Here is a 23,096-nt window from a genome sequence, read left to right on the forward strand (position 1 = left end):
TTTTGCTTGAACCCGTGATGCTAACCTGCCGGGCGTTTATCGACAAGGGCCCTCTGCGTTCGACATGGGTCCTGCCTAGGTTGGCACAAAACGATGTAAATGCGCCACACAGAATCATCCTTTTTACTTCGCTGTGGCGAATTTCACGACGTGAATATGCAGACACCAAGCGCCTTGGCTTTTCATTGCAGCAGAGGGCTCCATACCACAGGGGGCAGTAGGGAGGTTTTAGTTTGGGGGAGCGGGGCGAGGGTTGCGAGTAGGGGGCATCCCCCCCCCCCCATCCGAATATCTACACAACACAATATTGCGGTGCTCATCTCCTGTTTACAGCCCTGAGCCAGTAGTGGGGGATTCCACATTCCTATGGCGGGGGCGAGTCCATCCATGGTGCACTCACTTTTGACATTGTATGACGAGTTATTCATAAAAAAAAATCATGGAGATGGTGCCACGTGTGTACATAGCAACAGCATCGCGGTAGCCACGCTGCTCCTGCTGCTGCTGCACGTAGCTGCCGCTGCTGATGCTGCACGTAGCTGCTGCTGCACGTAGCTGCCGCTGCTGTTGCTGCACGTAGCTGCTGCTGCTGCTGCACGTAGCTGCCGCCTGCGATTCACCGCGGTGGAGGCTGTCGCGAGGGTTGATGGCGCACCGACGGCGTGAAACTCCCTTCCCGTGGGCGCCGAGCAGGAGCCGTACCTTGGCTCGCCAGGAGAACGCGGCACGGCAACATGCGAACTCCACGTTATTGCCGCCTGTACGGTGTTCTCCGGGTGCTCCGGTTTCCTCCGACATGTAAACACTCAGGAATTGGCCGATAACATCTTACTATACAGAGGGCCGCAGAGCTTGGGTGGGAATTTGGCACCGGCTGCTGCTGCCTTCCACGCTCGTACGTGGCTCCTCCTCCTCGCGCCTCTGAGTCGTCCCCTCCCTTCGGAGAGCCTAGGAGCGAACGCCGGCAGCGAGACTCGTTGGTTTTTTGTCGACGTTGGTGGGACGTTAGTGGACCATTTGATGACGTTGGCGTCGGTCTGCGTGTTTTGTTTGTGCGTCCCCCCCCTACCCCCCAACCAGCTGGGAGACGGCACGGTGGCGGACGGCGCGAGCCTGAGACGCGTGGCCGTGGTGGAGGACTTCTACGACATCATCTACTCGATCCACGTGGAGACGGCCGGGGGCAACGAGCGAGCGGTCAAACACGCCGGGCAGAAGCGTACCTACAAGGCGGTGAGCGCTCCCCCGTGCCTCCCCCCCCCCACCTCGTGCCCCCCCCCGTGCCCCATCGTGCCCCCGAGGGCTGGCACCTCACTGAGCCCGGCTCCATCAACAACTGTGCAGTTGTTCCTGCAGTGGAGTACAACGCAACGCGAACACCATCAAATCAATTCCTGCCGCCCGAAACGCTGATGACAATTTTTGGGCTTGTGCGGTGTCGAACCCAGACAGGCGGCACCCCCCCCCCGCCACCGAGGAGTGCCGAGAGGGAGGAGGCAGACGTGGGGGGGGGGGGGGGTCAGCAAGAGCAGTCGGCTCTCCGTTCAGACATTCGTAGAGTTCGCTCTGTGTGTTACAGACCGTTTTTTACTTTTAATTTCTCACTGTGAACCCGGCGATTTCAGTTGGATTTCTGGCCACGGCTATAACATCAGTGGCACGTCAGGGAACCGGTTCGGCACTTGTCCACCCCTTCACCAACACGCGCTGACCAGCGTGGTAAAGTCTGGTCAAAGTGAACCCCCCTCCCCACCATGGCACCTAGGGGACGCCTTCACCCTTTGGTAGATTGAGAGTTATTTGATTGAATAATTGGTGGATAATCCCTCTCGCTCAGTACTCTTGGTAAGAAGAACGATTTGGCTCGTTTGAAATATTTAGCTGGGCGCATCGGCGGGCTCAGCTGCTTTTAGTTTTATATGTTTATTTTTTTAAATCCGCTTTAGCTGTGACCTTCGTCGAGAGTGATGTTGTATTCACGGAGCTGCGCGCTCTCATTAGCATGCTTGCGAGGCCTTTCGTTCCTCGGGGCGGGCGTGATTATAAGCCACGAGTTGATGATGACGACGACGACGATGATGATGCACGCTCCGTCAAAGTTGAAATGCGCCCGGTCGAGAGGATGGTGACCAAGGGAGGGGAGTTCAGCGAGACACCCAACCCCGTGCAGGCGTCACCACTCCCTCCATTGTCTCTGCCCCCCCCCCCCCCCCGATCTTCCTCTTCACAAATAATCGCCACCGTTGTCACCGACCGTCAATTACCGCAATTGAAATCAGCATCTTAAAACCCCCCAAGGCAATTACGACATTCTTGCTGTGTGCCCCTTTAATTTAATATACCGGGTGGGCTGGCGGGGTGGGGGGGAGAGTGAAGGGGGTGAGAGGTGCACTGAGGTGCGCCAATACTTGACTGCGTGATTTAACATTAATTCGTGCCACGAATTAACGCCCAAATTTAACTCAGCAGCCATCTGGGCATTTAAAATTCGCCTGCTCACACTCACAACCCAAAACTCCATGAGCGTGACGCCTCGAGTCACAATTCGAAGCCTGTCAGAGGCGGTGAGGCAGAAAGGCCCCCCCCCCCATCCCGTAAGAACGTTTCTCTTAGGAAGGCCGGGTGGCTCAGAGGTCAGAGCTGGCTGCGCTGAGATTTTGGATTCGGATCCAGGCAGCATCGGCCCTCATCCAGCAGCGGATCGATAAAGGGGCCGTACGAGTAAACGCAGCCGGAGGTAGGCGCATGCACAAAATAAAACGAACCAGGAAGCTGCCCACCTCCCACCCTCTGCTGCCGAGGCATCTCTCGCTCCCCCCATCGCCGCCTCCCCTGTTGGGGCGACACGTGGGAGAGTTGATTTAACTGGCAAATTCAGAGTCCAACGCTCCCCCGGCGTCTGCTCCATCACTCGTCTCCAGTGCCCCTTGCGCAGCGAGTGAGCTGGAAGGGAATCGGTGGCGTCTTCTTTCGGAGCCAGACGTGCAATGTGTTCACTCTTCCCGCTCCACCACCACCACCATCACCACCACAAAAAAGACAAAAATCCCCCGTATAGCCTTAACAGACTGTAGGGGCAAGTGCTGTTAGCGGGCACCTATGAAGGCCGGAACGGTACACGAGGGGGTGGGTGGCCAGCACCACACCCGACCGCCTTTGTCTCCCCAGTGGCGATGTTTACACACTGCACCAGGTACTGATTTGAGGCTGAGTCGACCTAGAGGAGGCCCAGGACTGGTTCAGATAATCGTCACTGGTGTTGGCCGTGAACGGGAATCGAATTTGGGTCGCCAGGTTGGTAGTGCAGGGCGCTAACCGCTACACTACCGCTCACAACCACCACCTCCACCTCGCACTCTCATTGCCACTGCGACTGAGAGGGCCACGCTTGCGATGCTATTGACAGCCAGCGCGCCCCTTATTCACAAACAGCCCATCTGCCAGGAATACCGACACCATCCCCAGCAGATGCCCTCGGCACTTGGTAGCCCTGGCCCAGCGAGCACGTGGGACCTGCTGCAGTTGCACCGCTTGCACACTCAATAGTTTTGCCTCTGCTTGGAGGCAGGAGGAGGTGCTGGCGGGGGGGGGGTTACCAAAACGAAAAAGAAATCAGCTGAACGCGTAGACTTAAAAATCCATGTTCTTTTGTATGGAGGCCGAGGCCGACCCAGGAGGACTGGGATTGATGACGCTGCTGCTGCTTGAACAGGGCTCAGCGTGGCACAACTCCTCGCAAGAGCTGCCGAGGGCCCGAGCCCTGTGGCGATGAGTAGATCATCTCGCGGCCAAACCCCTCGGATGGAGGGAGGATCGGAAAGGCAGGGCTCCTGTGTTCGCGTGCTGCGAGTCTGTCGGACGAGATTTGCGTGATATTGAACGCACGCGCGCGCGCGCACGCACGCGGGCACTATCTCTGTAGATTCAGGCTAATGGAAAGTTAATTATTCACACCTGCAGAGGCACGTTTCATTACCTGGCACGCGATTAAAACATTTCAGGATTGTTATTTCTGCTGTGCCTCGCCGCTCGTTTTTTCGAGCGCTTGGGTTCGCAGTCGCATCGCTCCGTCTCCCTCCGCTTGCTCGCCCCCCCCTCCTCATCCTCCTCCTCCGTGCCTCTGCAGCAAAAACACACGCGGCCTCTCAAAGTCATCGCAGCCTGCGCCTCTGTGTGCTCATCAGTATTTCGGCGGTGGCGGTGGTGGTGGTGGTGGACGCAGCGTTGTAAAACTCCACAATTCCCATTTTAGTTACCAGTCCATCCAGATGACGATTGCGGTTGACTTCTCACGAAGCACAGCGGCTTCACGGTGTCGTTTCGCATTTAAGGCGCCCTGGAGAGATGGCAGGGCAGGAGGCATCTCCAGCGAGGATTTGCTCTCGACAGCGGAAAATTCTGATACACACGCGGGTCATGACGAAGCACAATCGTACACTGGATTACAGTCCCCTGTCAGTCCACTGCTATATTTCCACCTCTCCCACGCCTTTATTTCATTTGATCAGCTGAGGCCCACTGAGCAATGTCGCTTTTTCAGATGGGGCCTGGCCACACATAATAGCTCGACGAAGTGGCTTATCACGTGGAAATGTTTAGTGGCCAAATACTCTAAACGCACCGTTTCCAAATAATTACAGGTTCATATTCTTTGAGTCTTTCGGTAAAGTCACGTAGAACAAAAACATGAACACGTGACTTTACCGAAAGACCCAAAGAATATGAATTCCTGCAGTCACGAAAGCTTAAAATCAAAATTCCAGGTTTCAGCGTAGAATTATTTCACTGCCCTCTGCTTCGAATTATTTCACCTGGAATTGTTTCTGCTCTTACCGAGTGGTCCTACGCACACTCTCCGCTCTTCTCTCGGAGATAAAATCGAGCGGGGCTCATGGCCAGACACGCGAGAGGCGCTGGACGTTGGGAGCTAAATTTGCATTAAAAAACAAAATCCCCCTCGGGTTTTTTTTTAAGCGCGTGGGAAAGTAGCTCCGTCCACCGTTCGTGTACAGCATCTTGACACACGAGCACGTGCAAGTAGATGCCGTCTGTGTGAATCCCGATCGTTCTGCGTGTTTTGTTTATTGGCGTGTGCGATGATTGATTGTGCCACGCCAACGCTCGTTGTGAGCCCGGCCGTTAGCATAGTCGAGACATTTTGAACACACACGCAACTTAACAATAAAAGCACTCAATGTGAAAAAATAAATAAAACCTTGGACCATTAACGGCATTATTTTGTATTAATTCACTGACATCTCGCGAGCTGTGGAGAGATGCACTTCCCTGCACTACAGCCCCACACTCCGACCGTGCGCCCTATAAATAATCTCCCCTCCTCCCTTCTCGACCCATGCCCTCCTCCCACCATCTCCACCGCTGGTGATATCCAGCCAGGCCACGGGTCGCCTGCAGCTGGGCCAGAGCTCAGCTGGCTAGCCCGCTCTCTAATGATTGTGGCGCGTGCGTGTGCGCGCGTGTGCGTGCGTGTGCGCGCGTGTGCACTCTCACGCTCTCTCTAAATGGACGAACGTATATTTGTTCCACAGCCCAGACAGAAGCAGTGCCGGTCGGGGAATTGATCTGCGAGCACCTATTTGGGGTTGGCACGTTGCAGCACACCCGGCCACCTTTGTCTCCCCAGTGCGAATGACGACAACGTATCATCACCGCGCCAGATGCGGATCAGAGCCAATCTACGTTTACTTCTATCCTGGCCTTTTATCGATCGACTGCTGCATGAAGGCCTCCCCATGCCCGCTGCAGCTCGCGGGGTTTACTTGACCATACTTCACCACCATGGTCAGTGTGGATTGTACTGCGCAGTGATGGATATTGCTGCACTCTGCCCTCTGCTGCCCGCAAAAGAAGCCCCGCGGATCACTATGGCAACCTGATTGTGTGAAGGGGTCGCTCGTCCTGGAGTGCGCGTGGACACAAATCGAACCCGTTCTCCACGCAGCTCAACGCGCTCAGTGACAGCGTGGCCTTGAACGGTGAATATGTAATAGGCGACGTTTCAGGCAATGTGCCCTCTTCAACATCGACAAAGATTCCCCCTTCAGTCTTAATAGGCTTTTGAGGCATGAGCTGTCAGCGAGCACCTATTAAGCTCGGAACGGCACACGGTGGGGTTGGGTGGCTACCCCCACACACACACAAAGACAAAGATCCCCCGCATTGTCTCGACAGACTGTCGGGGCAAGTGCTGCTAGAGGCGAGCACACGCGCGCAGAGACACCGCGATCGCTCGCTCTCGCATCTTGAGGCTAAGCAAGCAGCGCGTGTGCTTCAGCAATCACTCGCCGGCCAGGTTTATTTGTTTGTGTTCATTAAGGGAGCGGCAAAGTCTGCAAAGGGCAGCCAACGAGGCTTGTTGCAGAGCCAGGCCCGCGCGCGGCCGTGGCAAAGCACCGACTCGCTTCATTATCGTGCAGTTATAATTTATTTTATTAATATTCTTAACTAACAAGCTTTGCTATATATATATTTTTTGCAGAGAGAACCTTACTTTAGGATCAGCCCACCCCCCAAAAACTCTAATTAAAATCTTGGCTCGCTATGTTTTTCTCTCTCTCTCTTCATACATCGCGTTTATAATGGGTGATATTAACACGAGCTATGCAGATCCGCCATGCTCAGAAATTGTTATGTTATTTAGAAGAACAAAATGCACACGCATGTAAAATTGTACCGGCAGAAAAACAATATACCGTGTTCTATCAGCCACAATAATTATATTAAGAGTGCACATTTACACGTAACCTTTTTTTTTACACTTCCGAAAATGGCAGACAGATTTATGTTTACCTCGAGCAATTATTGCAAACTTGATCGGGATCAAAATGATGAAACAAAGTGGCCACGATTTATCCACTGCTGGATGAAGGCCTCCGGTCACCGTCGCCATCTCTCCGTGAGTCACGCGATACGACAATTCATCTCGCTCCTGCACCCGAGCCAATTGCATCGCTCCATCTCTCATTGGATCGTCCCCCGCTACAGACAGCCCTACGCTCACTAAATTAAGCAGTGCAACGTAAGGAGCGCTAATTGCGTTCTCCTCGTTGCTGTCAGCCCTCATTCTTGACCTTGTCATCACACTTGCCTGGAGAATATCAAAACTCCGTTGTGCAAGGCACACGAAACAAATATATACACGGATGTGACAATTAACAGCAACAGAGACAATTACATGGTGTTGATGGTGGTGGATTTGGTTGGTTGGTTGATGGGCAAAAAGTGGGCAAATATAATAACCAGGAGGAATACAACTGAGACACTCACTGTCAAGGGGGGGGGGGGGGGGGGCAGACAGAGCGTGAGACTGCCCGCCACACTCAGATAGCTCCACGTGTCAGAGGCAGGGCTCCACTACTTCCTGAGCGTGTTCAGGCCCGCCGACAGACTGGAGGTGGGAGGCACGTGGACTCGTAGTACCCGCAGCCATAGCGAGAGGAGGTTGTACTGGATGTGGTATGCCGAGTGCGGTAATATTTTTCAGGTCACCGACCCGGCCAGTCCAAGGCTGAAATTAAGCCCTGGGCCCTGGTAGCGGCGCGATTTCTGCCCCCCCCTCCTCCTCTACGCAGCCCAGACGTGCGCTCTCCTCCGGCCCGTGGGCCCTGCTAGCAGCGCTGACGCGGCCGCTGCGGCCCCCGCACAGACGCCGACGGCAACGTCGGGCACAGCGTGAGTGGAGCAGAGCGGTGCAGGCTGTAGTTTATGACGGCTGTGTTGGGGAGGAGGTGTGTTGCTGGGCTCGGTGTGGCGAGGGGGGGTATTTGTTTAAGTGCAGCCATGGATGGAGGGAGGGGCGGTGGCTCCTGAGGGACGTAAGTGGAGGAAAGGTCAGCGAGGTGCGTCCTGGAAAGAAACGCCGGTGCGAATGCCATCCCTGAGAACACGGAGGTGTGATTTAACAAACAACAAGAAACTCTCGACAGAGGGAAATTCCACAATGCCGTGGTGTTTGGAGGCTCGTTGGCGTTCCATGCCCTAATGCCATCATCATCATCGTCGTCGTCGTCATCCACGACCCACCAGCTGCCTTCAGAGGCCTGAACGCGGCATTCGACTCAGTGGTGCGTGGATGCATTTGGGGAGATTGGTAAAACAGCAACAACAAATGCAAGATAAAAAAACAAGGTCCATGAACCCGGTATTTGGCTCATTTGAAGCCCACTTTAATTGGGTAATTACGGGAATCACCACTCAACCACTTGTTAATTTAATTAAGGTAATGAGGTCAAGGAAGGGGAGCCGTGGTGCAGTGGGAAGCCCACTGCGTTAGGAATCCAGCCACGCGAGATTGATCACTGACCCCGGCTCGCGTGGGTGGCGAACGACATCTGAACCCGTCAAGGCCCCTTCTGTTTGCAGCGGCTTGCACTGACCGGTGTGGTGAAGTATAGCTCTCTGACCGCTCTATGTACCTGCTCTTTTATACGTTTCTCTCACGGGCCACAATGCTATTGATGCATTTTGTGAAGTATGGTGAAACGAGCCATATGACCGACACGGCATGCGGAGACCTTAATCCAGCAGTGGATTTACAAAGGGCTCTCACTTATTTGACTCATCATCATTCTAGATTTTAAGTTTTCGTGACTGCAGGGATCCATACTCTTTGGTTCTTTCGGTAAAGGCACGTAGGTATAAAATAAAATAAATTAAATCACGACTTCAGCAATTGTTTTATAGCTGTGGTTGTCCCACCTGATGACGCTTGTGTTGCGCCCGAAACGTCGTGATTTTATTTATTTTATTTTATACCTACGTGACTTTACCGAAAGAACCAAAGAGTATCATCATCATCATCATCATTATTTTTTTATGAGGTTCGGGGTGACGATTGAAATTGTAAGCCTGCTTATATTTTAATCAGCGAGTTCGCACATTTTGGACATTTGATCGATTGATCCGAGTCGTAACTTTCTGGCCACTCCACCGCTGCCCCTCCTGTGAAGGTTTCCCGACTTGGTTGGGAAGTTGCTGATTGTTGGTCTCAGGTGTGCAGCAGACTTTATGGACTCATTTCTCTCCGGTGATAACTTCTTTGTTGTTTGCGCCTTTTGTTTTGGTGGCATTTTTTAAAATTTGTTTATTCGTTTTTAATTTTGCTTGGTAGTCGGGTTTTCATTTGCTCAGTAGTGGCCGTATATAGGATTTGGTCGTATTATATAATTAATGTACAGCGTTATGGGATGCAATTAGCATGAATGACGCTGTATAAAAATAAAATATTATTAGCTGTGAGCAGAGCTCACGTCACCAGCACGCGACGCAGGAGAAGGCTTGCCGCGTGTGTCTGGCATGAAGACAGAAGGCTTCACCCTCCGCAGCCCTCCAGGCATTCCGTGGCACGGTTTACTCAAAAACGAAAACACGCCGCGACAGACTGGAAAGGGACTCAGGTCTTTGGTGCAAAAGGTCCGCGGGAAATGTGAACGCAGTGATGGGTCGTTAATGACGGCTTCTGGGCAGGAGAGCCCCGTGTCGCTGGGTGGGTCCCTCTGCCACTCGCGTCTCAGACAGGGGCGGTTTCTTCATTAGGGCGATTGGGCGACACACCACCAATGTCATTCAACCACAGAGTCACGCTAGCCGTCACTGTGCCTCTGGATATAGTCCATTCAGCGTCATGTCACGTTCTGTGGAGTACCGCCTCTTTTTGGGCGATTTCACTTCGGCTGAGAATCGCCCCGAGTGGCCCCATAGACTTACATTCAAAGATGTTTTTTTTCGACCGGGGGGCGCTGCAATGCATTCTCTATGGCTTCCGGGAAGGCTCGCCCTAACGTGCTTACGTCATCATACGTAAGCACGTTTCATCCAACAATATAATTTGTCGCCACCTAGTGGAATCTTTAATAAAAGAAACTTGAGTGGATTGTATATTAATAGTGAGTATAGAAACAAACAAGATGTATTGTAAGAGTCACTTTATTTTTCATTAATATTAAAGAAGTGAAGTTGCCTTTACATGCTTAAGCTGTTAATTTATCCATTGCATGGGTGGACCTTATCCTTATCAATCATCCAGACATTTGCCCCCCCTGAGAGATTTTGCAGGAGCCGCCACTGGTCTCAGAGTCAAAATCTTTATTTATCCCGGACGAGGAATCCGATGAGCGACGAAGCTCTTTTTCACAGACGTCCAGTCCGGGTGGTGTGTGACCCCAAGGGTCCAACGCAAATGTCGTTTGTGCTCACGGCGCAGATATTTACTTTTTTATGTAAAAAAATATATCTTTTGGTTATCTTCCACCAATTTCAGCGCCACGTAATTTGCCCCAGAGCAGTGCGACCCCTTCGCTTTGCAGAACAGTCCACGGAAGTGGTTATCATAGAGCCACCTCTGAAATGCCTTCAAGTGATGTCCGGTCCACGCAGAGTAGGGAGAAGCACTTTCCCTCTCACTCTGTATATTAGAGTGAGGTACATGGCATCACATTTACAACCGTTATAGCCAAATGTAGCGCACTTGGGAACCCAGTTTAATCACGGCCGACTGCTTGGATGTGAACCCAGGGTCTCGGCTGTGCCAGCTCAGCGCTCTGACCTCTGACCTCTGAGTCAGCCGGCCGCCTCCCAGATTGACTGCACCTGACAAGCCACATTCCTACCACACTCTGTCTCGAAAACAGACGCGGTGAAGAACTTTATGCATTGAATAATTTAAATGTTGGACAAATTGATTATCACTATTGCATGTGCAAATTAAGTAGCCAGTATTTTTATATATATAAAATGTCGACTTAAATTAATTTGAGACATTGTGTGTGTGTGTAATAATAACGGTCTTTCATTACTCGAGGTAAAACTAATTGAGTCTCAAGATTATTTATTAAGGGAGATTCCAGCAATAGTATGAATGGCCAATTCCATTTGTGACTTGGCGTGGGATGACAACCAGAGAACCGAGAGAAACCCTACACAGTCTGAGCTCCACACAGATTCAAACATCCACTGGCGCACTGCCATCGCCTGGCCACTTCGCAGACCAAGCCTGGGACCTCCCCCCCCCCCCCACCAGGGATTCCTCCATCCAAGTACGAACCATGTTTGAAGGCTGCTTAGCCTTCAAGACCTGGCAAGATGGGACGCATCGTGGGTGGTTTTGTCCTTGCTGTCGAGGAGTCGACGCTGTGGGGGGGGGGGGGGACGACCACGGTGGCGGAGAAGTTGACTGCACAGGCAGTGCCCCTGTCCTGGGAGTTACGGCTTGGAAAGGCCCCTCATTCGCCGGGCCATGAGGAGGGCAATTGGACCCCCCCACCTGCCCACCCCCGATCAAATTTCTAACCAGGCCTCATGCCATCCACACTCCTAACGCCCCTGCACGTACGAATTGTGTTCCTTTAGAAATTGTCATCATCGCAACAATTATATTTGTGTACATTTTTTTTCATTTACACATTTATGATTAACTTCACGAGCCATCTCACAGTGGCCACAAACTCAATGGCATGGCGCTAACTGAATCAGAGCTCTGCAATCACCGTATTTTATCCCTGACGCCAGTATAATTGGAGTCGCGTGGATTTTTATCGAGGTCCACCGGTTTTTCCCTCCACATATAGAGTCAACATCACGCGTTTAGAGTATGTGGCTGCTGCTATACATGTCCACGTAATCAGCCACTTGGTTGGCCATTGGTGGCCGTGTCGCTTCTGAAAAGAGCTACATAGCTCCGTGGGCTTCATTCATAATAAAGGTTTTTGGGTTTAGATCGCGTGAGTATAAATGTGTCGCAACCCTCCACCACCCGACACGGCCAATCAGTAGAAAATGTGTCACGTTAACAAAACGCCAATTAGAATACTGGTCGCGAAAGCCTACGTGTTAAACTCAGTGGATTTTATCTGGTAAAATAAAGAAACACAGTTTATGGTTTTTAGAGTTTATTTCCAAATGACTTGGTCGAGCAGCCCAACCGGTTTATTTCTGCCCGTGCCTTATTCGGTGTGTCTACCTGTCCACCTCTCCATCCATGTCTCCGCCCATTCCTTATCTCCTCGTTCGTCTTTGTCCGTGTGTCCCCGTCTGTGCGTGTGCGCGCGTCTGCGTGTCTGTCGGCCTGCTCTTCCCTTTGTGCCCGTCCGTCAATCGGTCAATCCGTCCGTCTGTCCGCCTCTGCCTCGGCGCCATCGCCATCGTCGTTAAGATCTCGGAGACGTACGCGTTCCTCCCACGGGAAGCCGTCACCAAGTTCCTGATGAGCTGCACCGAGTGCCAGAAGCGAATGCATCTCAGCCCCCGCGCTGCCGAGCACAAGGGTGAGCCCCAAGTATCACGGCTCGCCACCCGCGCGCCACCCCTGTGCCACCCAGCGCCACACCACCATGCCACCGCTCGTCACCCCGCACCACCGCTCACCGAGCCACCCAGCGCCACCCCCGCCACCGAACCACCGCCCAGCGTCACCCCACGCCACCACTCGCCATCCCAGCGTCACCCCACGCCACCACTCACCACCCAGCACCACCCAGCACCACCCCACGCCACTACTCGCCATCCCAGCATCACCCCACGCCACCACTCACCACCCAGCACCACCCAGCACCACCCTACACCACCCCACGCCACCGCTCACCACCCAGCACCACCCCACGCCACCACTCGCCACCCCAGCGTCACCCCACGCCACTACTCGCCATCCCAGTACCACCCAGCACCACCCCACGCCACCACTCGCCACCCCAGCGTCACCCCACACCACCACTCGCCATCCCAGTACCACCCAGCACCACCCCACGCCACCACTCGCCACCCCAGCGTCACCCCACGCCACTACTCGCCACCCCAGCGTCACCCCACGCCACTACTCGCCACCCCAGCGTCACCCCACGCCACTACTCGCCATCCCAGTACCACCCAGCACCACCCCACGCCACCACTCGCCACCCCAGCGTCACCCCACACCACCACTCGCCATCCCAGTACCACCCAGCACCACCCCACGCCACCACTCGCCACCCCAGCGTCACCCCACGCCACTACTCGCCACCCCAGCGTCACCCCACGCCACCACTCGCCACCCCAGCGTCACCCCACGCCACTACTCGCCATCCCAGTACCACTCAGCACCACCCCACGCCACCACTCGCCACCCCAGCGTCACCCCACACCACCACTCGCCATCCCAGTACCACCCAGCACCACCCCACGCCAGCACTCGCCACCCCAGCGTCACCCCACGCCACTACTCGCCACCCCAGCGTCACCCCACGCCACCACTCGCCACCCCAGCGTCACCCCACGCCACTACTCGCCATCCCAGTACCACCCAGCACCACCCCACGCCACCACTCGCCACCCCAGCGTCACCCCACACCACCACTCGCCATCCCAGTACCACCCAGCACCACCCCACGCCACCACTCGCCACCCCAGCGTCACCCCACGCCACTACTCGCCACCCCAGCGTCACCCCACGCCACCACTCGCCACCCCAGCGTCACCCCACGCCACTACTCGCCATCCCAGTACCACCCAGCACCACCCCACGCCACCACTCGCCACCCCAGCGTCACCCCACACCACCACTCGCCATCCCAGTACCACCCAGCACCACCCCACGCCACCACTCGCCACCCCAGCGTCACCCCACGCCACTACTCGCCACCCCAGCGTCACCCCACGCCACCACTCGCCACCCCAGCGTCACCCCACGCCACTACTCGCCACCCCAGCGTCACCCCACACCACCACTCGCCATCCCAGTACCACCCAGCACCACCCCACGCCACCACTCGCCACCCCAGCGTCACCCCACGCCACTACTCGCCACCCCAGCGTCACCCCACGCCACTACTCGCCATCCCAGCACCACCCAGCACCACCCTACACCACCACTCGCCATCCCAGTACCACCCAGCACCACCCTACACCACCACTCGCCATCCCAGTACCACCCAGCACCACCCAGCACCACCCAGCACCACCCAGCACCACCCCACGCCACCACTCGCCATCCCAGTACCACCCAGCACCACCCAGCACCACCCAGCACCACCCCACGCCACCACTCGCCACCCTGCACCGCCACTCACCAGGCCACCCCGCATCTGCTCTGGGGGTCGCCGTGATGTCAGATTTCACGATGTAATGATTGTCGTGGCGGTGACGTGGCCCGGCGGCAGCGCGTTTTGCCGCCTGTTGCACAGGATCGCGGTTTGATTCTGACAGGACGCCCTGGGTAATACTACGATGTGTGAATTAACCATCGAATACTCGGTGCCGTCCACTCCACAGTGGACGTTGAATATTCCGTGATGTCATTTGAAGAAGAGTGGGCCATTGTGTGTAGGCATTGAGCTTTAAGTTTGCCAAATAAATCAAAATAGACCAATTACTTATTTGGGAAACACAGAATTAATCTTTCATTATGGCAAACCACTTGGCAGGACCCTCCTCATGAACAAGGGTGTTGACACCCGTTGAGGCTCTCTCGGGTAAATAAGGGGAATAATAACCTCGATACGATCTTCCCATGACTTTGTAATTTGTATTTCACACCTGCATCGTATTGTTTATTGTGCTCCGCTGAACTTCCCCTACGAACAGAGAATTAATTAAAAGTTATTCATCTGCAGTTCGACACCAGCCCGCCACGACTCTTCTCATCATCGCGACCCTGTAATGCCCAGAGCGCACACGCCGTCACAGGAGCATCCGGAGAAAACAACTTACTATAGAGAGGATCGCGGAGCTTTGGCAATTGTTGGTGGCAACTCAACAGCCTGGCTGCTGCCTTCGCCCTCGGGCATTTGAGCCGCCCCCTCTCTACGAGAGCGAGCGAATACCGTGTACAAGTTGAAACCGCGATGATGATTATTATAAAACGCGATAACTCCACGTCGAATGCAGTCCCTGTATTAATTCTTCTCTTACCTTTGGCTTCTTTTCTCCCCCCACTACCCCCCCCCCCTAACAAAAAAACCACCGTAACCACATTGAACACAACGACGTCCGCAACTTCACCAGAAAACGAGCACCCGCCCGCCCTGCTCTCGGACGACATCGATTACAACCTGCCGCTCACGACCACCTACATGAAGCACATGCGCCTGCACCTGCTGGACGCCAACAGACAGGTGAGGGGGCCTCCACCCACCCACCCACCCACCTCCACCTGCCTCCACCTGCCTCCACCTGCCTCCACACACGGACACACTCAGGGCTCTCGCTGCCCCCCTCCCTCCCCTGGGACTTCAGAACAAGACCACCCCCCACTACTCCTCCACACCTCCCACTACACCTCCAACTCTCCCCTTACAGATACAGACACACACACACGAAACGAATCAACCGTCCCATTACAGGTTATGTAATAAATGTAAAAAAAACAATTATAGGAATACTATAAGGTCGTCAATAATTGGAGCACTGCCCCTCACCCCGCAACTCTTTACCGACCCCGCGCTTAGCACAGCGCACTGACCAGCATGGTGAAGTATGGCCGTCAACAAACCCTCCGCTTCTCCCCCGATCAGTCGATATGGCGTGGCGATCCCTTCATCCTTCATCCGGCAGTGTCTTGAAAATTATTCCGTGAATTATTATCGCAGGCACATAGCAAAGAGTCCCCCATATAGCCTTCAACAGACTGCTAGGGAAAGTGTTGTTGGCAAGTGCCTACGCCAGGGGTGGGGAACCTTTTTTCTGCCAAGGGCCATTTGGATATTTCTAACATCATTCGCGGGCCATACAAAATTATCAACTTAAAAATCAGCCCGTTGTTATATTTGGTCAAACATTTAATGAACTCACCCCTAATGTGATGGCTGGAACTTCTTCTCTTTGGTGAGGCGTGTGATGTTAGCTGGTATTGATGATGTTGCTACTCGCAACTGCTTTTCCAGGTTTGCTCCTAGATTTATTGAATTTCGAGTCCCGCCTGCGGTTGCCTTGGCAGGGCCACACCAAATGATTTCGCGGGCCTCGTACGGCCCTATGAAGACCGCCACGGCACACGAGGAGGGGGTGGGGAGTTAATAACACCACGCCCGGCCTTGTTTGTCTCCCCAGCGGTGATGTTTACACACCACACCGGGGAGACCCACGACCAGTTCAGATATTGGTCACTGGGTGTTGGCCGTGAGCGGGTAATCGAACTCGGGTCGCCGAGGTTCGCAGCTAACCGCTGCCCACGCGCGCGCGAGTTGACACTCACGGCTGGACCACGTGCTGGGAAAAGTGACCGGCCTTACGAGACGACTCCACCACTCACCCGTTACGAACAGACGCTGCTGCCACTCGCGGGGCAGCTAGGCCACTGCGATGTAGCGATTGGGCACGTGGTGAGAGAACCTGTGCCCACACCAGCCTCCTATCCTACCAATGCCCCCCTCCCCACGCCGTTCCAGCCGGCCACCCGCCTCCTCCACCAACACCACCACCCCATCCTCCTATCGTTCACTGCTGGTCAGGACCGGCTCGGGTTGGTGCTGTGAGGTCACCTCTACTATCGCGTCTCTGACAACGCTCCTCTCCGCAAACAGCCCTCACTGCGCCTACCTCCCCAGAATCCCCCGCTGCTCCTACCCAGAGCACACAAACAACCGTCGCGGTTACGCCCTCGAGCCAAACCCCGACGACTCTCGCCCACACAATGGGCCCTCTCACCTGGCCATCATAGTTTTCGTTCATTCTCATTCTTCCATGCGTATGCTGAGCAATCCATGTTCACTCACAGCCCTTCGTTAATCCACTGCTGGATTGAAGACCACTCAATGCTGTGTCGGTTATGGGGGTTGTCTGGCCATACTCTGACACACGCCGGGCAATCGTGGGTCAGTTCAGGGGTGGGGGCAAGGGGCAATCCAGATGCCACTGTCCGATGACGTTAGATGTGTCCCATGGAATCTGGTTTATGGCGCAGTGCGCCAACCACTACACCGCCCCCCCCCCAAGAGAGTGCAGTGTCCGTGTACCTCTTTTATATCAACTATAGGCACGGTTATCTTTTTGACTGATTATTGGATTAGCACAAAAAAAACTTGCTGATGTAACAATTTCCGTCAGTTTTGTCAGTCACTCGTGGGTAAATCGGTCTCTCAAACGTAGCCCCAATCACAAATGACTGCAAAAATAAAAAATCGTTATAAATTTTGGGGTTCTTTTTTCCCCACTTAATTTTTGGCGAAAGTCCACAAATTACACACTTTGGTTTAACTGCCACGCAACGACGAACAATGCCTCTACAGCCGCTCATGTTTCACCTGTGCGTCACCGACTATCACGGTTGGCTACGTACGGTACAAAAGAGGTTCAACACACACACACATACACTGTACAAACATACTCAAAGGGCTCTCAGAAGTAGTTCCGTTATATCTCCTTCCACGGCGCCGACGCCGCCGTGGTTCTAACGCGGGACACGGGGCTCTCGTGGCGCGGCGCTGATTGTACGATTGGAGAGGCGGGCGGGGGGGGGGGTGGAAATGTGGAAACCCCCAAAGCAAAGGGGGCAGGGTGGGGGGTGCTCTTTTCAGGGTGACGTTCTTGTTAAATCAGCTCCTGCTCGGCCTCACCGTCTGCTGTCAGCCGCCCAGGTGATTATTAAGAGTTCCAGCCACGACGCCAGATGTAAAGCAGCCGGCGAGTGCTGGGATGCGCTGGAAAGCTCCCGGTCCTTTGAGAGCGCCGGTTTTGTTTCCTCCTAAAAATGCGAGCTTTTGTAATTTAATCATTTCCCAAACGCCGCGCCGCGCCGACAGCCATCACAGGGGACCGGCTCCGATCTGCATGGAGCGCAGTGACAACGCTCACGGCGCTCTGTGCACACAAATAGCGGCGGAGCGTTGGTAATGAATACATCACTGTTGATACACCCCACGATCACGTGGGCATGCGTTGCAGTCCCTCGTTGTCAGTCCGCTGCTGGCCGAGAGTCCTCCTCTGCGCCGTGCGGGTCGACGGGACTCGTTTGACCACACGCCGTTGGTCAGTCCATGGACTGACATCTCAACTCAAGTCGTCGCGTTCACAGCGGTGTGCGGCTAACGACGGCGCCAACACTCCAGAAATCATGAGCTGCTGCCATTGTCGATAATGCATATGCATATCAATAAGGCGCAACGTTGTTTTTTTTGATGACAAAAAAATAACTGTCTGGTGTCTGCACAACGAGCCGTCACCACTGCAAGAGCGATATTCTTCGTGTGATCTCACACGGTTTAGTAAATGCCATCAATCAAAATCCAGTCGCGGCATTTTCCTTCCGAGATGATGAAATGTCGCGTTTAAGAAACTAAACGCACCGGGTTTAAACAAACAAACAAAAACCCTAGACATTTTGTAATGGCTACAGCTCCAACCCAGAGAGCGGTGGTGGCGGCAGTGGAGAAATGTCGAGGAAGGTTCACAGGTGCGTGACGACGATTCACCTGCATTCCGGTGATGGTGTGGCCTAACACACACCGATGAGGAAGTCAAGAGCAGATACCCTGCCTCTAGCCGTGGCTCACCATCTCGAGTGCGGAGTGCGGGGGATGAGCGTGTAGGCCGAGATGGAGGGCGCTTGACCTATGAACCCAGAGTCCATCTCTTCTACAAATTATCTCGATGTTCGCTCGTGCCCAATGCTTCCAGAGGCTCCGGGTTTTACGCGTCTCGAGGAGCGGTCGCGTTGAGATGTTTTATGAACCCAAACTGCATCTTTTTGTGGAGCTGTGTGTGTCTGCCCTTGGGCATAGCATTTAAGAATGACGCAGGTGATACCATCCTCTGTGTTTTCAGTAATTGTCTCGATGTAGTAGCCGTACGGTAGATATGGTCGTTGTACAGCAGTTGCATCCCTGTATGTGCCCTCGCGACACCTGTTCTGGTTTTTCTGCTGTTATCAGTCTTTATTTCAACAACCCCGTTGGATCCGTAATTTTTACACTTGAAGTCAGCAGTGGGTGGATGTAAATATCCAGGCCTGGGCACAACCGATTGCCCAGAGCTGGATATATCTTGCCATTCGGACGTGGGCCACCCCGTGAAAGAGTTCTGTTATCTGCAGTGAGTTGTATTATTGCGTTGCCTTTTAAAGGGACGCATCGTTCAGGAGGATGAGCGAGAGGCATTGCCATGGCTTTAACTACTTACTGTGGTGGTGGGTTGGGGTGGCATCTGCCTCTATACTAAGTTGACTCAGCCTCAAATGAGTACCTGGTGCGGTGTGTAAACATCGGCACTGGGTAAATGTTGTGGATTTACTCTCCAACACACCGGTGGGCTGAAGTAGTAACTTATTTGCTCGTTGTTTACGTGACAAACCTTACTGGCTGTCGGGTGATGGAGGGTTACGACACATTTTTCTTACACGATCTAACCCAAAAACCTTTATTATGGGGATACAAAGGCGGAAAGCCGTGGTGCTGACCACCCACCCCCTCGTGTGCCGTTCCGGCTTTCATAGGTTATCGCGAACAGCACTTGCCCCAACAGTATGTTAAGGCTATATACGGGGGATCTTTGTCTTTATCAATACACAGTACGTGTCGCGTATGGACGTTGGAGGGGGAACAGTGGCAGAGTGATAGACGCACTGCGCTACCATCTGAGTTCGATTCCCGACCACGGCTGACATCGATAGACGAGTGGTATCATAACTGGTCACGGGCTTCCCCTAGGTCGACTTGGCCTGAAGAAAACACTTTGGTGTGTAAACATCAGCACTATAGGGAGACAAAGGCGGATAGGCGCGCTGCGGATATAAGCCGTCCCATCATGCACCATACCGACCCTGAATGGGCGCTAACAGCACTTGGGTGTGCCCAACAGTCTATAACGCTGTGTAACACGAGTTTTGTTCCTGGCTAGTAAGTGTTATTTTCCAATTGCTTATGCCTCAAAAGTACAGACAATGGCTATTATTCCCCACCAACTTTGCTTTTGTGACCAGGACACAAATGTCACACGTTTTCTCATTGAAAATAGGTACATTTAAAAAATATCACTGTCCTGGTCACAAAAGCAAAGTTGGTGGGGAATAAGAGCCATTGTCTGTACTTTTGAGGCATAAGCAATTGGAAAATAACACTTACTACCCAGGAACAAAACAAAATAAGTGTTTTTGTTACGCAGCGTAATCAATGTGTTGTTGGTTGTCAATCATTGGCCCTAGGTCACCCTCGCAAAGAAAGAGGAGACTTTGACTGACGTCTCATTGGGGGTTCTCGGCAGGGGAAAAGAACGCACTGTACTCTGCACTGTATATCAATCCATCGATCGACCAGGGCTCCACGTGAGCACTGTACCCTGACTGTGGCCATGGCGAGGGCAGGGGGAGGTGATTGCTGGGCCCCCTGGGAGGGCTTCCCCGTGCGGTGTGGCCCGAACCATGAACACCCACGGGGGGACGGGACGGGTGACGTGGGGAAGCAGGAGGAGGATGGATGGGCGAGTGGGTGAGCAAACCCGGCAGAAGTAGAGCCTGGCACCCCCCCCCCCCCTTTATTAGGGGCCATCAATTTAGTACGCACGCATGGAGGGGGAGGGGGGATTAACCCAAATGCGTACGCTCGTGTATGGGGGGGGGGGTCTACTGACTATGTACGTACGCATAGAAACGGAGGGGGGAAGCCTCGATAATAATTTGTCTCCATTGGCCTTCAAATGAGCCACAGTTCAGTGTCTTCAGCTGTGAGACAACAAGTCCTGCCGGCAGAGGCGGGACTGTGGGAGAGGCGTCACTTCGTGTGCCACGTGCCCCTGACTGCAGCCATCACGCAGCTCGGCAAAATGAGTGGCCAAGGTGCGCGAACTTAATTCTTTAATGCAGCCGGCGGTGCACTATCTGTTTGCTTAAACACGTTAATTATTAATCCTTGATCGTTTCTGCGTGGATTCAATATCGGCCGTTCTATAGGATTCGGTGGGGGGGGTCAATCGTACGTACGCAGGTGGGGGGGGGGGGGTAAAAAGTCCGCGTGCGTATAGGTAGGGGGGGGGAGGGGTCAAGTTTTGACGGATTTTTGCGTACCTACTAAATGGATGGCCCCCATATGTGCGTGTGCGCCAAATGAAGGACACGTTTGGTTTGTCCTGACAGCACGGTAGTAGGATTCGTGCGCATGTGTGCTTGATTGAGTGCGAGCGTATGTGAGGTCGCGTGTATGTGGGTCTGTGTGTGAGAGAGTGGAGAGCGGTGGTGTAGTGGTTAGCGCGCTGCGCTATGAACCCGGTGACACGGGTTCGATTCCCGCTCATTGCCAACACCAGTGACGATTATCTGAACCGGTCCTGGGCCTCCCCTAGGTCGATTCAGCCTCAAATGAGTACCTGGTACGGTATGTAAACATCGCCACTAGGGAGACAAAGGCGGTCGAGCGTGGTGCTGGCTACCTACCCCCTCGTGTACCGTTCTGGCCTTCATAGGTGCTCGCTAACAGCACTTGCCCCAGTAGTCTATACATGGTAAGTGTAGTGATACTTATACTTATCACTACACTTACGCGCTCAGAACCAATCGATTTTACAGCCTGGTCTGGACCACCCTTAGGTGGACTCGACCTAAAACGTTTACAGTATCAAATGAGGCTCAGTTCATTCATCTTCCCAATTACACACACACACATTATGGACTGTAGCACAGTAAAACGCCAGACAGTGCTGTGCAGACAGCGACTTGTGTTCTTGTGTCAGTAACACGCTACCACACACACACACAACCATCAGAGGCCAAAGAGCCCCCCCTCCCCCGTGTAGCCTTGACAGACTGTTGTGGCAAGTGCTGCTAGCGAGTAGCACCCATATGAATGGCGGTGGGTGGAATACACCACGCCCGGCCGCCTTTGTCTCCCTGGTGGCGATGTTCTAACAACACAATCACCAGGTAGTCATTTGAGGCTGAGTCGACCTAGGGGAAGGCACCAGCGCCGGTTAACATATTCACCGTCACCGTTATTGGCCGTGAGCGGGGTGGTGGTGGTGGTGTGGATCGAACTCGTAGCGCAGTGCAGCGCTAACCACTGCGCCACCGCTCCCCCACTTCACCATCATGATCACCACCAGCACCATGACCGCCACCACCACCACCAGCACATCACTGCTTAAATCCCTCCCTCTAGTCCCGCGCACCCCTCCTCCTCCTCTTCCCCCCGCGCGCACTGCGCTCCGTGCGCTGCTCCCACTCTGCCTCGGCTCAATGACGTTTCCTGCAAGGCACAGCCAGCTGATGCTGCTGCTGCTGTAGCTGCTGCTGCTGTAGCTGATGCTGCTGCTGGTTTGAGTCTGACCGGAGTACCCCCCCCCCCCCCGCTTGGCGTAAGACCCCCCCCCCCCACACCACCCACTCCCCCCGCATGCTTCTGGGTTCCACGGGCACTGACTGGGCCCCCCCGTCGACCTCGTGCTAAGGGACGAGGTCGGGGCAGATTGGCGAGAGAGAGGACGGTGAGTGATTTCAGACTTGGCATCATTGTGGTGATAATCGTTGGTCTGAATCGTCAATCGGCATCATCAGTCGATCAGCATCATCATCAACATAAGTCATCATCATCATTGCTATCATAAGCGCAAGTGAACGACTGTGTTGTTGGTTGTAGTACTGTACGGTTACGGTTATTTTGTGTTTTGTGTTAATTCACTCCGATCATCATCACACCCTCTCCCCCACCCTCTCTCTTCTCTATCCCCCTCCTCCCATTACCCCTCCCCTCTCTTTCCATCCTGTCTCTGATCCCATCACACCCCACTTAACACATCCCCCACAGCGCCTCGCACACACATCCACTCTGATCCACACACACACATCCACTCTGATCCACACACACACATCCACCCCGATCTACACACACACATCCACTCTGATCCACACACACACATCCACTCCGATCCACACACACATCCACCCCATCTACACACACACATCCACTCCGATCTACACACACACATCCACCCTCGATCCACACACACACATCCACCCCGATCTACACACACACATCCACTCTGATCCACACACACACATCCACTCCGATCCACACACACATCCACCCCGATCTACACACACACATCCACTCCGATCTACACCCACATCCACCCCGATCTACACACACACATCCACCCCGATCTACACACACACATCCACCCCGATCTAT

At 53.9% G+C, this 23,096-nt stretch overlaps 1 protein-coding gene across 1 annotated transcript in view; it reads left to right on the forward strand.

Moving 5' to 3' along the window:
- LOC133347897 (nucleolar protein 4-like) overlaps positions 1 to 23,096 on the forward strand; it is a 146,405-nt gene that overhangs the window by 33,523 nt on the left and 89,786 nt on the right. Inside the window, exons 2-4 of the mRNA XM_061560632.1 lie at positions 1,081 to 1,233; positions 12,170 to 12,281; positions 14,992 to 15,101. Of these exons, the coding sequence (XP_061416616.1) occupies positions 1,081 to 1,233; positions 12,170 to 12,281; positions 14,992 to 15,101 (375 nt within the window). The remainder of the gene's footprint in view (positions 1 to 1,080; positions 1,234 to 12,169; positions 12,282 to 14,991; positions 15,102 to 23,096) is intronic.

This window comes from Lethenteron reissneri, chromosome 26 (genome assembly GCF_015708825.2).
Source record: "Lethenteron reissneri isolate LAM-NWPU_2019-01 chromosome 26, ASM1570882v1, whole genome shotgun sequence".
Lineage (NCBI taxonomy): Eukaryota > Metazoa > Chordata > Hyperoartia > Petromyzontiformes > Petromyzontidae > Lethenteron > Lethenteron reissneri.